This window comes from Trachinotus anak, unplaced genomic scaffold (genome assembly GCF_046630095.1).
Source record: "Trachinotus anak isolate AG129_WGS33_773 ecotype Australia unplaced genomic scaffold, CSIRO_AGI_Tana_v1 ptg000005l, whole genome shotgun sequence".
NCBI lineage: Eukaryota > Metazoa > Chordata > Actinopteri > Carangiformes > Carangidae > Trachinotus > Trachinotus anak.
The window spans coordinates 25,796,452-25,809,259 of NW_027273856.1; the positions used below are offsets into that span (position 1 = coordinate 25,796,452).

Consider the following 12,808-nt stretch of genomic DNA (forward strand, 5'->3'; position numbering starts at 1 on the left):
TTTAGCCATTATGAAATACATTTTATCCAATGTTAGTTAATCTTGTTAGTATGTTTTATTTTATATTCTCATAATGTATAAAGCAACGGTAGTGACTGCTAATTGCTAAACTTTTTGATATTTGTATAAGTTTATCATGAAATGAGTTTGATCCATATGCTGCTGACAGTGGAACTCAGTACAGCAAACACTCTCCCTCTTGGTTGGCACAGACGAGCAGTTGCCGCACAGAAACCATGGATTTTGGCCCACTCTCGTCTCCTCACCTCTCTGATCAACTTCAATTTGATTTGATGTCTTTATGTTGTCCTCCTTGCTTTATTGTGCTCAAGTTCAAATTGAAATGGCTGAACAAAAGACATGTTTATTGCTGTAGGGTCACGGCAATGTGACCAAGAGCAGTGAAACCATTTGACATCACTACCTACACTGCAATGGGGCATAAACAATCTAATAAGGTCAAGTCACACAACTCTTAATAGTCTGGGCCCCACTTTACAAATTACTTTACCTGATGTGCTTTTTGTGTGTGATGTGCTTTATTCTTTGTGTTGTGATCATTTTAAATTTTGCCACATTAGTAAGTGGTTATTAATTGTATCATATTATTACCTTGCGTTTTGTTATGTTACAATTGCACAATGTTCTGTTATACACACTACTGATTGCAAGCAAACTGCTTATTAATTAAAAGTTTAGATTTTAAATGAGTCTGATATTGTAACATGAATCTGAGTCATGTGATATTTTTTGTTTATACTATGATATTTTGAATAATCAAGGATTGGTAGATGTTCTACACACAGAACTGAACAAAAAATACAGACATGCAGGTCTCTACTCATGTAATGTAAGAAAGGTGTGTGTTTGTGTGTGTCATCATAGCAAAATGTGGTCTATGAAAAACTTATTACAGCATAAACTACCCCAGAAGTGGTCTTTAGTACTTTGGCAGGTGTTCATATGTCTGTGAACAGGTTTTACCACTGTGACAGCATCACAACTATTCAAGATACAGCCACAAGGCTTTACAGGTGTGTAGTTGAGATTAAAATGAAAGTTGAGTTTGAAGGTGGGTGGGGTCCAACCCATGAGTGCTCATGTAATAATGTAGTGATGAATAACGAGTACTCATTGGTTGGAATGTCAACATGTTGATAAGTATCGCGGCTTGTGCGATCCCATATCATTCTGCTTCTGTAAAGTTGTGTTGCCACTCCAGGACCAGGTGTGGATTCATCTGTGGCAAAAAATAGTCCCTAAGTAAGGCACTGTGTAAAAACATAGGAGCTGATCTGTTTTAGAAAAGAAAAAAAATGAAACTATACATTTTTGACTTAATTTTAAGGTCTGCATCTTCAAAAGGAACAAATGCACTTGGTGCTGACTGGGTCCATGTTTCACTGGCACAACACAGCAGGGAAGCAGGAAAGTATTGAGAGTCAGACTATAACATTAATGGTTTTGGTGTTTTTACATTTACAAGACATAAGTCATTTAGCAAGAGGCCACACTTGACAAAGGCCTTATTGATTTTGGTCTGATTATATGGACAGTTCATTCACTGCAGCTGGGTATGGATGATGCCAATTCAAACAAATTGAAAATAGCTTCCAGCTTGCTCTGTCTTGCCCAGACAAAACTCTCAACCTTAAAAAGGTATGAAGAAGTGCAACTGCCATCCTCCCACTGCAAATATTTTCCTCTTAATCATCCGTTTTAAAGAACCCCTCTGATGAAAATCAAGTTTTTAACCTTATAAATTATGTCCATATGATGTTTTTTATATAATACAAAACATATCATGAGCGAAAGAAGCAGTCAATGCCATGGCTGCACATTTCCACCTTGGAACAGCAGTGACCCAATGACAGTCTCATAAAAACAACTTCAGACAGCCAGGGTTTCAGACGTATCATTACAATGGAACCAATCCCATAAATTTACAGGGACGAGGGGAAGGCAAAATAAACCCAAAACCTTGTCATTACAGTGAGCTAGAGTTTGCATTAGCACAACCACCAACACTGTGTCAGCCATTGCCAGTTGCAAGATAACAAACAGCATAAACAAATAAAAGATGCTAACTACGCCAACCACTCTGATATGTCAGCTGTTTGCAAATTTTGGTGCACAACAAACTCCTCTGAGTGTGGGTCTGACTGTGGCTCAAACATGTAGCTGAGTCTCTGATGTTTCCTCTATCACTAACCATCTTGATGCACGCTACTTCTTCACCAGTCATCAAAACCTTGTTAGTACAGAGAGCAAGAGTTTGCATTAGCACAGCCACTAACACTGTGTCAGCCACTACCAGTGACAAGCTAACAACAACATAACAAATGAACTACTCTTTCTGTTCTGATATGTCTTCTAGTTGCCCATCATGGTGCACAATAAACTCCTCAAAAACTACTGAGTCTGGGTCTGACTGAGGCTCAAACATGTGGCTGAATCTCTGACGTTTCCTCCGTTAATCATATTGATACGCAATGCATGGTTGGGGGTGGGGTTGGCTGGATGAGGGGTAGAAAAAGAGGCAGAAAGCCAGAGCTCAGAGCACAGAAAACAACCGTTGGACCTGTAGCTGTAAGACAAGGAGGTAGGTAAAAACAGCCTCTAACCTAAGGTGTGTGTAGTAATGTTCCTCATGGTGTGATGCAGATGATTAAATCATTTTACATGTAATAATGTATGCAGGATAGTACTAGACAAAATTAAGGGTTAACAAGCTTTTTGCATGCCTGAGGATACATATTTTTGTTTCAAAGAAAATATTAGAAGCTTTTGGTAAATGAAACATTTGCAGATTTTCAAAAAAAATCAAGTTTTGTGAGAAGAGAAGTAAACTAGAGACCAACTTGCAATGAGATCACACAACCGTCAATATGCTGATGCTCCAATCCATGAGTACTTAACTGTTTTTACTGCAAGCGTGTGTGTGTGAACTAGTTAATGCTACATAGTGTGAACCAAATATAGTATTTTCAGACATTATGAGGACATTTTAGAAAAGTGAGGGCATTTTGGCTGGCACACCTGATGCGCCTTTAAAAGGCTTTTTGAGGGTTAAGAGTTGCTATAGGGTTAGGGTTAGGATTTCAGTTGTAAAGGTGAGGGTTTTGGGTAAGGGGCTAGGGAATGCATTATGTCAGTAAGTGTCTTAACAAAGATAGAAGTTCAAGTGTGTGTGTGTGTGTGTGTGTGTGTGTGTGTGTGTGTGTGTGTGTGTCATCCTGGCAAAACATGGTCCTGGAAATACCTGGTGTTTTGGCTGATGTTTATATATCTTTCTGTCTGTGGAAAGATTTTGTGATTGCGACAGCATCACAACTGTGTAAGATAGAGTCATGAAACTTTACAGGTATATAGCTGAGATCAAAATGAAGTCTGAGTTTGAAGATGGGTGTGGTTCAACCCGTGAGTAGGTACTGAGTACTATGTAATAATGCAGTAATGACTACTGAGTACTCAAGGGTCAGAACGTCAATATGTTGAGAAGTAAGACTAGCCAAAGTAATCAAAACCACCTCTGTGGTACTTCCTGCTACAGTAGGTGTGTCCAGGACCACATTATTCCATGACGACAGACACACACATGCGCGTGCGCACACAAACACACACTTGAACACACACTTGAACACACAAGGTGAAAACAATACCAACATAAAGTTTTTAAAGAACTTTAGTCATGAAGTTACATGAAAAAGCTTTCATGCAGGCAGCACTTTTGTTGCAGTTTTGTTGCTTGCACGCACATGCGCACACACGCACACATTGTCTCAGGTCACTTTTAGGAACATTACATGAACTTGCATTAATTCCTGGAGACATACCTTAACCCTAACCCTGGCTTCACCCAAAATTTAACCACTGACCCAAAAAATATTAGCATTTTCCCAATTGAGGACACAGCTTTTGTTTCCAAATGGACAAGCATATAGTCTCCAATTAACTGGTCTTTAGTCTGAAATTTCTCCCCAAAAGGCAGCCTATGACACACACACACACACACACACACACACACACACACACACACACACACACACACACAAACAAACACACCCACAAATACACACACAGTAAAAAGAATACCAGCCACACTGTTGCAGCTGGTAACTACATGTCAGTATTGCTTTCCTTTGCTGGGTATTTGAACATTAACTCTGCCAGTTAACTTTTTTCTTTTCCAAAACAGCATCCACTGAGTGACCATGGCTGAGTACAAGCTAGAGGTGACAACAGGTGGCATGCAATATGCAGGAACATGGGATCACATATTTGTCACCTTATTTGGAAATGAAGGACAGAGTGAGCGAACTGAGTTGGACAACTTTGGCACCGACTTCACAACTGGGGCAGTAAGTTCAATCCAGTTGTACATTTCTCATATAGTGATTCTCATATTCAGTCCAGGTTGTTTGTGCATGCATACATCTCTCTCTCTCTACACATACACATACACACACACACACACACACACACACACACACACACACACACACACACATACATATATCATATATATGATTGATAGATAGACAGACAGATATAGTACCAGTCAAAAGTTTGGACACACTTGCCCATTGACGTGTATAAGAAAATGTGTCCAAACATTGACTGATACTGTACTGTGTGAGGCAGTGAAGCAAAATTCCAGAGTTTGCTCAACACAAATGTATGAAGAGCCAATTTCTGCTGAAACAAATTTCAGACAACAAATTTCTTTTTTTGGTTTGTACATTTAGAATATAAAATATTTTTCATGAGCCACACTATTTTCCTATAATGAGTTGCCAAAGTCTTGTTCAAGGGGTGACTTTCTTTCATCACCCAGCTGTCATGGTTGTCTATCACTGAGTGTACCATAATGAACACTTTCATGGTTTTTACATTTATTATTATAATAACAATTTCCATAAAATATTTTGGGTTAAATGTGGTTAGATACTACACAGGAACATACGGTACATATGTAACTGCTCCATATTATGTTTATGAATGTATTTGTATTATTTTCCTTCATATGCTGTTTGAATTTACCATATAAAAGCCTTTACGTGACTCTGGTTTGGTTACGTAGTTAGTTGTAGTATAGTTATATTAACTTTAATTTTCAGACAGGAACCTACACCATGAAAACCAGTTCATCTCTGGGGAAACTTCTACTGGTCAAGGTGGAGAAAGACCCTTATTTCGTTCTCCCAGAGGATGATTGGTACTGTTCCAAAATAGTGGTGACAACTCCAGAGGGAGATGTCACTCTTTTCCCCTGTTACAGATGGATCTCCAGAGGAGAACTGGTGGAGCTGAGAGGAGGGAAAGGTCTGCTTTAAATTCCCCAAATATTTCTAATATATTATTTCTTTTAACAAAATTTAATTTCCCTGCTGTAATGTTCTTTTCACCTCTCAGCCATGAAGGTTTTTGAGGATGACCACCCCCTCTTGACTGACCAGCGGAAAAAAGAGCTGACACTTAAAAAGAGCCTGTACCAGTAAGTGTGCAGTACATAAGTGTGTATTCAGTGTGTATTCAGAGCTGCACTTATGCTCTCAAGAGACCTATCTGGAGAGTGTTCATAGTTTTCACTGTTTTTCTGTTACTTTGTTCATTTTTATTTGTTTTTTTAGATGGAAGATACTGGCTGAAGGACTACCCCACATCAACAGTTTCAATAACCCATTGGAGCTCCCAGATGAAATCCGCTTCTCTAAGTCCAAATCAAGTGAAACGCTTATGACAAAAAGGATAATGTGGGTCTATATAAATATTTAAGATTTACACAATCAGGTTCCAATATACTCATTTTCTGTTTGTTTCCCCCTTTTCCCCCCATCTTACTTCAGTGGTATTGAACTGAAGCTTAAGGGGCTGCTCGGATCTATGGAAAAATGGGAAAGCATTGAAGACATGAAAAAAATCTTCTGGTACAAAAAGACAACCATGTCAGGTACATTTCAGTTCCAGTTTTGCTGCCCAATACAATTCAATTCAATTCAATTCAATTCAATTCAATTCAATTTTATTTGTATAGCACCAAATCATAATATACATTATTTCGAGGCACTTTACAGGGTAAGGTCGAGACCTTACTTTGTTATAGAGAAAAACCCAACAGTTCCCACAAAGAGCAAGCGCTTGGCAACAGGAGGGAAGAAAAACTCCCTTTTAACAAGAAGAAACCTCCAACAGAACCGGGCTCAGGGTGGGCAGCCGTCTGCCTTGACCGGTTGGGTTTAGGAGGAGAAAAAGGGGAGGTGGGGAGAGGAGAGAGGAGAATAGAGAGAGAGACCAGGAACAGCTGTATTGGTAATGGTGTTATACACCACTAAAGTCATAAACATGTCTTTCTTCTGTTATACACCACTGTAAAGTCACTGTCATAGTTTCATAGTAACAGGTGACAGCATATTGGCAGTTGGCAGACACAGACACACTATCATCAGTTAACTGACAAGTGATGTGGAACAGTCCAATCAGAAATGAGCAGATTGTTGAGATGTTTTTGGTGCATAAACTGTACTACTGCAGCTTAACACTTTGTGGAACTGGATAAACCTCATTGCTGTATTTGTCAAACTACAGCATGCAAATCAGTTCTCCCTTCATTTCCATATAACCAAAACCAACAGACTGTGAAACTGGATGATAGACTGGATGACTTTGCTGAGTAAAATGCTGAACAGTTCATGTGTTCTTCAGTCCATATTCAGGAACATTATTTACATCACTACAGTTTATTTTCCCACAAAGACAACAATTACACATGAAGGACTAAGTAAGAAGCTAAGAAGAAGAACTCAGCAATAAGACATCTCTGATCTGTTTGAATATAATATAATTTGTATTAATAGGGGAAAAACAAATATTCTATCCCTAAAAAAGCTGTTTTGAATTCTTTTCAACTTCTTTTTTAGTTCTTGAATTAATTTGCCATTGTGTGTTGATCTAAATCCAATAAACACTGTCTAGTAATAAATAAAATTTCCCAAAAAATACATTTGGTGAATTTATTTACTATAATTATGAATGGAAATGTTTGCAGACTTGAAATATGTTTTGTTTAAAAAAGCTTTGATGATTACAAAAAAAAACATAATTGCAAAAACCGAAGCCCTGCAAGCGCCAGATCTTTTATGAAGGGTCTGACTGCATTCCATCTCAAATGTCAACACACTGCAATGTAATCTGTTCAAATGAGCTAACAATGTTACTGACGTTCAATTAAAGATGCTGCAAAGAACAAAAGATTATACAAAGTAAAAACCTTTGAAGAACAAACCAATAATCTTGTTTTTAATTATCATATCATCATGTATTTCAAACCTGAACAATGAAAAACAATGTAGACATTGTACATCATATTTGCCAATTGCTGTCCTTCCAGAGTATGTTACAGAGCACTGGAAGGAAGACGACTTTTATGGATCCCAGTTTCTGAACGCACTTAACCCCAATGTGATCGAGAAATGCTCAGAGCTTCCCCCGAACTTTCCAGTCACAGAGGAGATGGTGAAGCCATTTCTGGAAGAGGGTAGCTCTCTGCAGAAAGAAATGGAGGTATGAAAAGAGAGTGGCTTCAAATGGCTAATAGTCTTTTCTCTGGGAGACAATTTGTACATTTAAAGCCTGTACTTAAATTACAGTGGAAAGTCCCTGACATATAACAAATATGTGCTGCCTCTTGATGCCATAAACATGTCTTTCTTCTGTCTTTCCTCCACATACAGAACGGTAATATATTCCTCTATGACCAAAAGAAGATGGATGGAATACCTGCTAGAGACTACAATGGTGAACCTCTGCATGTGACCGCTGGTCTCTGTTTGTTCTACTTGAACCCAGAAAACAAACTGATGCCAATTGCCATACAGGTATTTCACTGATATAGTGGATCAGTGACATTGTTTATACTGTATACCTTTTAGGTAAAATCATTGATGTCGTGACAAAATATTACATTAGTATATACATAAGTATCTTTTCAGAAGTCCTGTTGCACTACTTTACTTTATATACAAATTAATGTATGTTTTTATATTATATTCCAGCTACATCAACAACCCTCTGAGGAGAACCCCATCTTTCTGCCCTGTGACCTGGAGACAGACTGGCTGCTAGCCAAGATGTTTATCAAAAATGCAGATATCATGGATCATGAAGCAGTGCATCACCTCATGAGCACCCACTTCCTGGCAGAGGTCTACAGCATGGCCACTCTTCGCTGCTTCCCTGTGATTCATCCCCTCTACAAGGTACAACTGCACAGCAGAGCTGCTGCACTTTTTCATGTTCCCATGATCTGAGCTGATGATCTGACTTTGTACTGACAGATTTTTCAGATATTTTTAAGACATTTTATGTCTTTGTAAGGGACTTAATAGTAGAGAGGAGACAGACAAAACTTGTGCACAGCAAAGATGGGAAAAACTATCACATTGATTAATTAAACCAGTATGAATATTACTTGTATAAATATTACCAGGCTATCAAATAACATATCACGAATCATTTATTTGATCTAGCTCTGAGAGACAGCGCATCTAGGCTAACCTCATGCACATAGAGAGAGCAAGACAGAAAGAGAGAGAGTGAGAGAGAGTGCATGCGAGAGAGAGAGAGACTAATGTCAAAATACCTTTAGCTTACCCTCACCCTGACCTTAGAAAGGATGACAGCCAAAGGTTACCTCAGATATTTAAACCTTTATTTGCATCAGCAAATTCAATAACTGATTATTTAAATTTCATGTCATACATTTTTCTCTTTCCTGCCATGGTTTTTGAACGAGAGCGTTGTCCACTCTTGCAACAATATATCCACAGAACCAGGCATCTAACTGAGACTTGCGTGTATTTTAAGAAATGTGCAGCCACACCAGACCAGTAAAAGGGACTCAGCGTTTGATTGGGACTCTGCTTCTAATCATCATCATCAACATCATCTTTATAGAGCACTTTTCTAAACCCAAATTACAAAGTTTTTAATATAATGCAACTACTTCAAAACAAGCGCATCATAAAAACAATTTATGAAAGACTAATACGCAAATAAACAAATAAAACACGTTACAGTGTTGTTGGCAAAAGGGCAGTTAATAAAAATTGGGTTAAAACAAAGCGCTCCAATAAAAGCATGTTTTAAGAAGCGATTTTAAAGAGGTAATTGATTCTGCTGACCTGATTTCCTCAGGCAGCTCTTTCTTTGCCTACAGGTGGAATGTTTTTCAACAGGTGCTGGCATTGCTTCTCTGCTGGAAGGTGCACACAAGTATGTGTACATGCAGAGTGGAGCCCCATCACAAGACTCCACCTCTTTATGACTAGGGTTGAGCATAGAGAACGGTTTCAAATTAGAACTGGTTCCAAACTTCCAATTCAAAACGAATCATTAAGAAATTTTAATATCGATTCTGCTTACCAGTTCCTTTCATTGTTACTAATTTCAATTTCAGTGCCAGGAGACATTTAGTCTACCAGTATGGTAGGTAGCAAATTTATTTCGTACAAGAGGGGATGCACTACTAACATGGCAAAATCTTCACAAATCAACAAATGTCTCACACCTCCTTGTCCTCAGTTTAGGTATGTGACAATAAATAACCTGATGTATTTTTAACAACTGAACAGCAAACTAGCTATACTTGATCAAATTGCTAAAAACTGTGTGATTTTAGCAAACTTTGTGTCAGATTACAAATACTGTAATGTATACTGCCAGCCGAGATTCCTCTTAAGTGTCGGAACCTACGAGATGTTTCAGTCAGTGATTGTGTGTTTTTAAACTTATTTCAGGGCGGCACTCACACTTGCAGGAATTTATGGGAGGAGTCTGAATTAGAATCAGAATTATTAAAATCCAAATGATACCCAACAATATTTATTTGGATTTTGTAAACCATGTCACATACTGTATGTTATTTTCTCGTTTCCTCGCTTGTAACTCATACATGCTATTAAGGCGGATCAGTTTTCAGTGACTACTTATAGCCCTTCTCTCAAAGTCTTTTAGAGTTACATCTGTAAAAACCTCACTGAGAGCATCAAACACATTCTTCTAAAAGTTAGTCAGCTTTGAATCTGACCAGACTATTTGAATAAAATAATTTGTGGTCTATATTTCCCAGCATTTGTTTGAACTTGTTGGTTCCCCTTTTGCCATGATGTGTGATGTATTTTATTACTTTACCTTTTCCTTGGAAGTAAGAAAACATTTCTTAATTGTTCACATAACTTGATGTTGCCAGTGTCACATTTATGATGCTGTTAAGTCCTTTGTTGTACTCTATTGATGGAGATGCCCCTCTGAGTATAACTTTTCAACCACTTTTTAAATATATGATAACTTATAAAGTGACAAACATGTTTGAGACTCTTGTAAAAGAAAAAATACACTGTATGCCCTCTTTCTGTACAGCTGCTGATTCCACACTTCCAGTACACTCTCTACATAAACACTGGAGGCCGCAAATCTCTGTTTGGAACTGATGGGGTTTTGAACACTGTAAGGCTCTTTGACTCTTTTACACCCTTTGAATAGACTGACTTTTCCAATTATATTAAACCATTGCGAAACTGAGTTTCACCATTTTTTTACTTATTAAAGAAACTTGTTTGATGTAAACATTTCTGTATAACTGATTATCAGAGTTCACTTGGATATGAGGGGCTGGTAGAGCTGATGAGAAGGGCCATCTCTGAAACAACCTACAGCTCTCTCTGTCTGCCAGAGAACATCACTGCACGAGGACTGGAGTTAATCCCCAACTTCTACTACAGAGATGATGGACTGAAGCTGTGGGACATCATCAACAGGTAACCTTTGACTTATGATCAACAACTTACAGGTATGTGTATGTGGGGGGTGTTGATGGTTCAAGACTTGTTTTCCGGTGAGTACTGTCTTTCTTTCTGTTTTCCACAGACAAATCTAAATATATAGAAATTAAAAATCTATTGTTTTGTGTTGACCAGCTTTGTGAAGGCAATAGTGGAGTACTATTATCCCTCAGACAGTGAGGTCCATAGAGACAGTGAGCTGCAGGAATGGATCAGTGAGATATTCACCCATGGCTTCTTGGGAAACAAAGCCTCAGGTATTTAACCCCCATTCTCACCCAATTTGTTAACATAATCTAAATATATAGTGGCCTATACTATAATCACATTTCCAAAGCAGGTGGTGAATACCAAAGATTAACTGATAATGGTGCTGCTGCCAACAGGGTTTCCAGGTTGCTTTAATACTGTAGAGGAAGTGATCAGATTCATCACCATGGTGATCTTCACAGTGACAGCTCAGCATGCTGCAGTCAATAATGGACAGGTGAGGCAAGAGTATATAAGCAGGAAAATACAATACGCAGTGATGTTGAATCAAATAAAAAACTTCATTGTTACATATTGAAGCTTCTTTCATTATCTAGTTTGACTACCACTCCTGGGTGCCCAATGGCTCACTCCTGCTGCGCAAACCTCCTCCAACCACTAAGGGGCAGTCAAGCATGGAGACAATTTTGGAGACCCTCCCAAATGTTGGAGAGACTGTCAGCTTTGCAGCAATGGCTTGGCTGCTTTCAGAAAAATACACTGATGTGGTAAGTTTGTTGTCAATAAATACTTAAATAAATTAAATTTATTATTATTATTATTATTATTATTATTATTATTATTATTATTGTTGTTGTTGTTGTTGTTGTTGTTATTATTATTAAAAAATACCATTATGGCCTACCCAAGTGACATTTTTGTACCACAAAATAATGTGTAAATCTACTTTTCTGTCTCATATATTTCATTTTGGCAGGTCCTCTTAGGTGCATACCCTGAGGAACGATTCGATGAGCCTGCACCAAAGCAGATGATTAAGAAATTTCAAGCAGAGTTGTCCGACCTCAGTGAAGAAATTACAACAAGGAACTCACAGCTTGAAGTGCCCTACACATATCTGAACCCTTCTCAGATAGAGAACAGTATCACTATTTAAGAAAGCCTGAGGGAGCCATTCTGTGTTAGCTGATTGTGTCAATGCTTTTTGCAACACCTGTCTTGCATGCTGGGAGGTGTAGTATTTGTATTTAACTGTATACAATAGGTGAGGTGTTAGAGACAGAGGTGTTGCATGTTGAGCAGCAACGTAATTAGAAGTACAGGAAGTTACAGCTTAAACATTTGGAGAATAATTTGTGTACTTTCCTGCCATTGATTTTGTTGCTTCAGACTTCTACAACGTATTACATTAATATCTAGATATTATTACTTCTTGAAACAGAGTTACTGTGTGTTCAAACCTGGAGGACAGTGATGAATTAGATTTAGATAAAGTTTAGATAAATTTGCACGCACGCACGCACGCACGCACGCACGCACGCGCGCACACACACACACACACACACACACACACCGCACAGACTGATAGTTGCTCATTATGATCCCTTTTTTCATGTTTAAAAGTGGGGTTCAAACTTAAGTGTTTGATTGTGGTTTTTTGAAATGCATGAACTCTTCACCTAAAATATCAAAATAAAGGTGGTCTAATCTGTCTAATCATCCCCATGACATCTTTTAGTTGTTCAGATCTGCAATGGCCCTTCAGTTTTACCACATTACCATTTTTTATGGATTTTAACATCTTTTTAAAGAGTAACTTAACACTAATCTGAACTGAGCTAACTTTGTACCGAGTTCAAAATACTCTTTTGTCTGATGATGGTAAGGAACCTAATAATAATTCCTGTACTTATTTACAGCGTATCATTAGCCTGACTTTGAAAATAGGAAATTATTTCCAGTGTTTCTTTTCAATT

The 12,808-nt window shown here is 38.0% G+C and overlaps 1 protein-coding gene across 1 annotated transcript; it reads left to right on the forward strand.

The window, feature by feature from the left end:
- The first annotated feature begins 4,035 nt into the window (after positions 1-4,035).
- Positions 4,036-12,548, forward strand: LOC139622147 (hydroperoxide isomerase ALOXE3-like). The gene is made up of 14 exons (XM_071479333.1): positions 4,036-4,361; positions 5,121-5,325; positions 5,416-5,497; positions 5,634-5,756; positions 5,850-5,953; positions 7,391-7,563; positions 7,734-7,877; positions 8,055-8,258; positions 10,420-10,506; positions 10,651-10,817; positions 10,977-11,098; positions 11,228-11,328; positions 11,429-11,599; positions 11,809-12,548. The coding sequence occupies exons 1-14, from the start codon at positions 4,215-4,217 to the stop codon at positions 11,986-11,988; spliced, it is 2,010 nt and encodes a 669-aa protein (XP_071335434.1). The 5' UTR covers positions 4,036-4,214; the 3' UTR covers positions 11,989-12,548.
- The last annotated feature ends 260 nt before the right edge of the window (positions 12,549-12,808 follow it).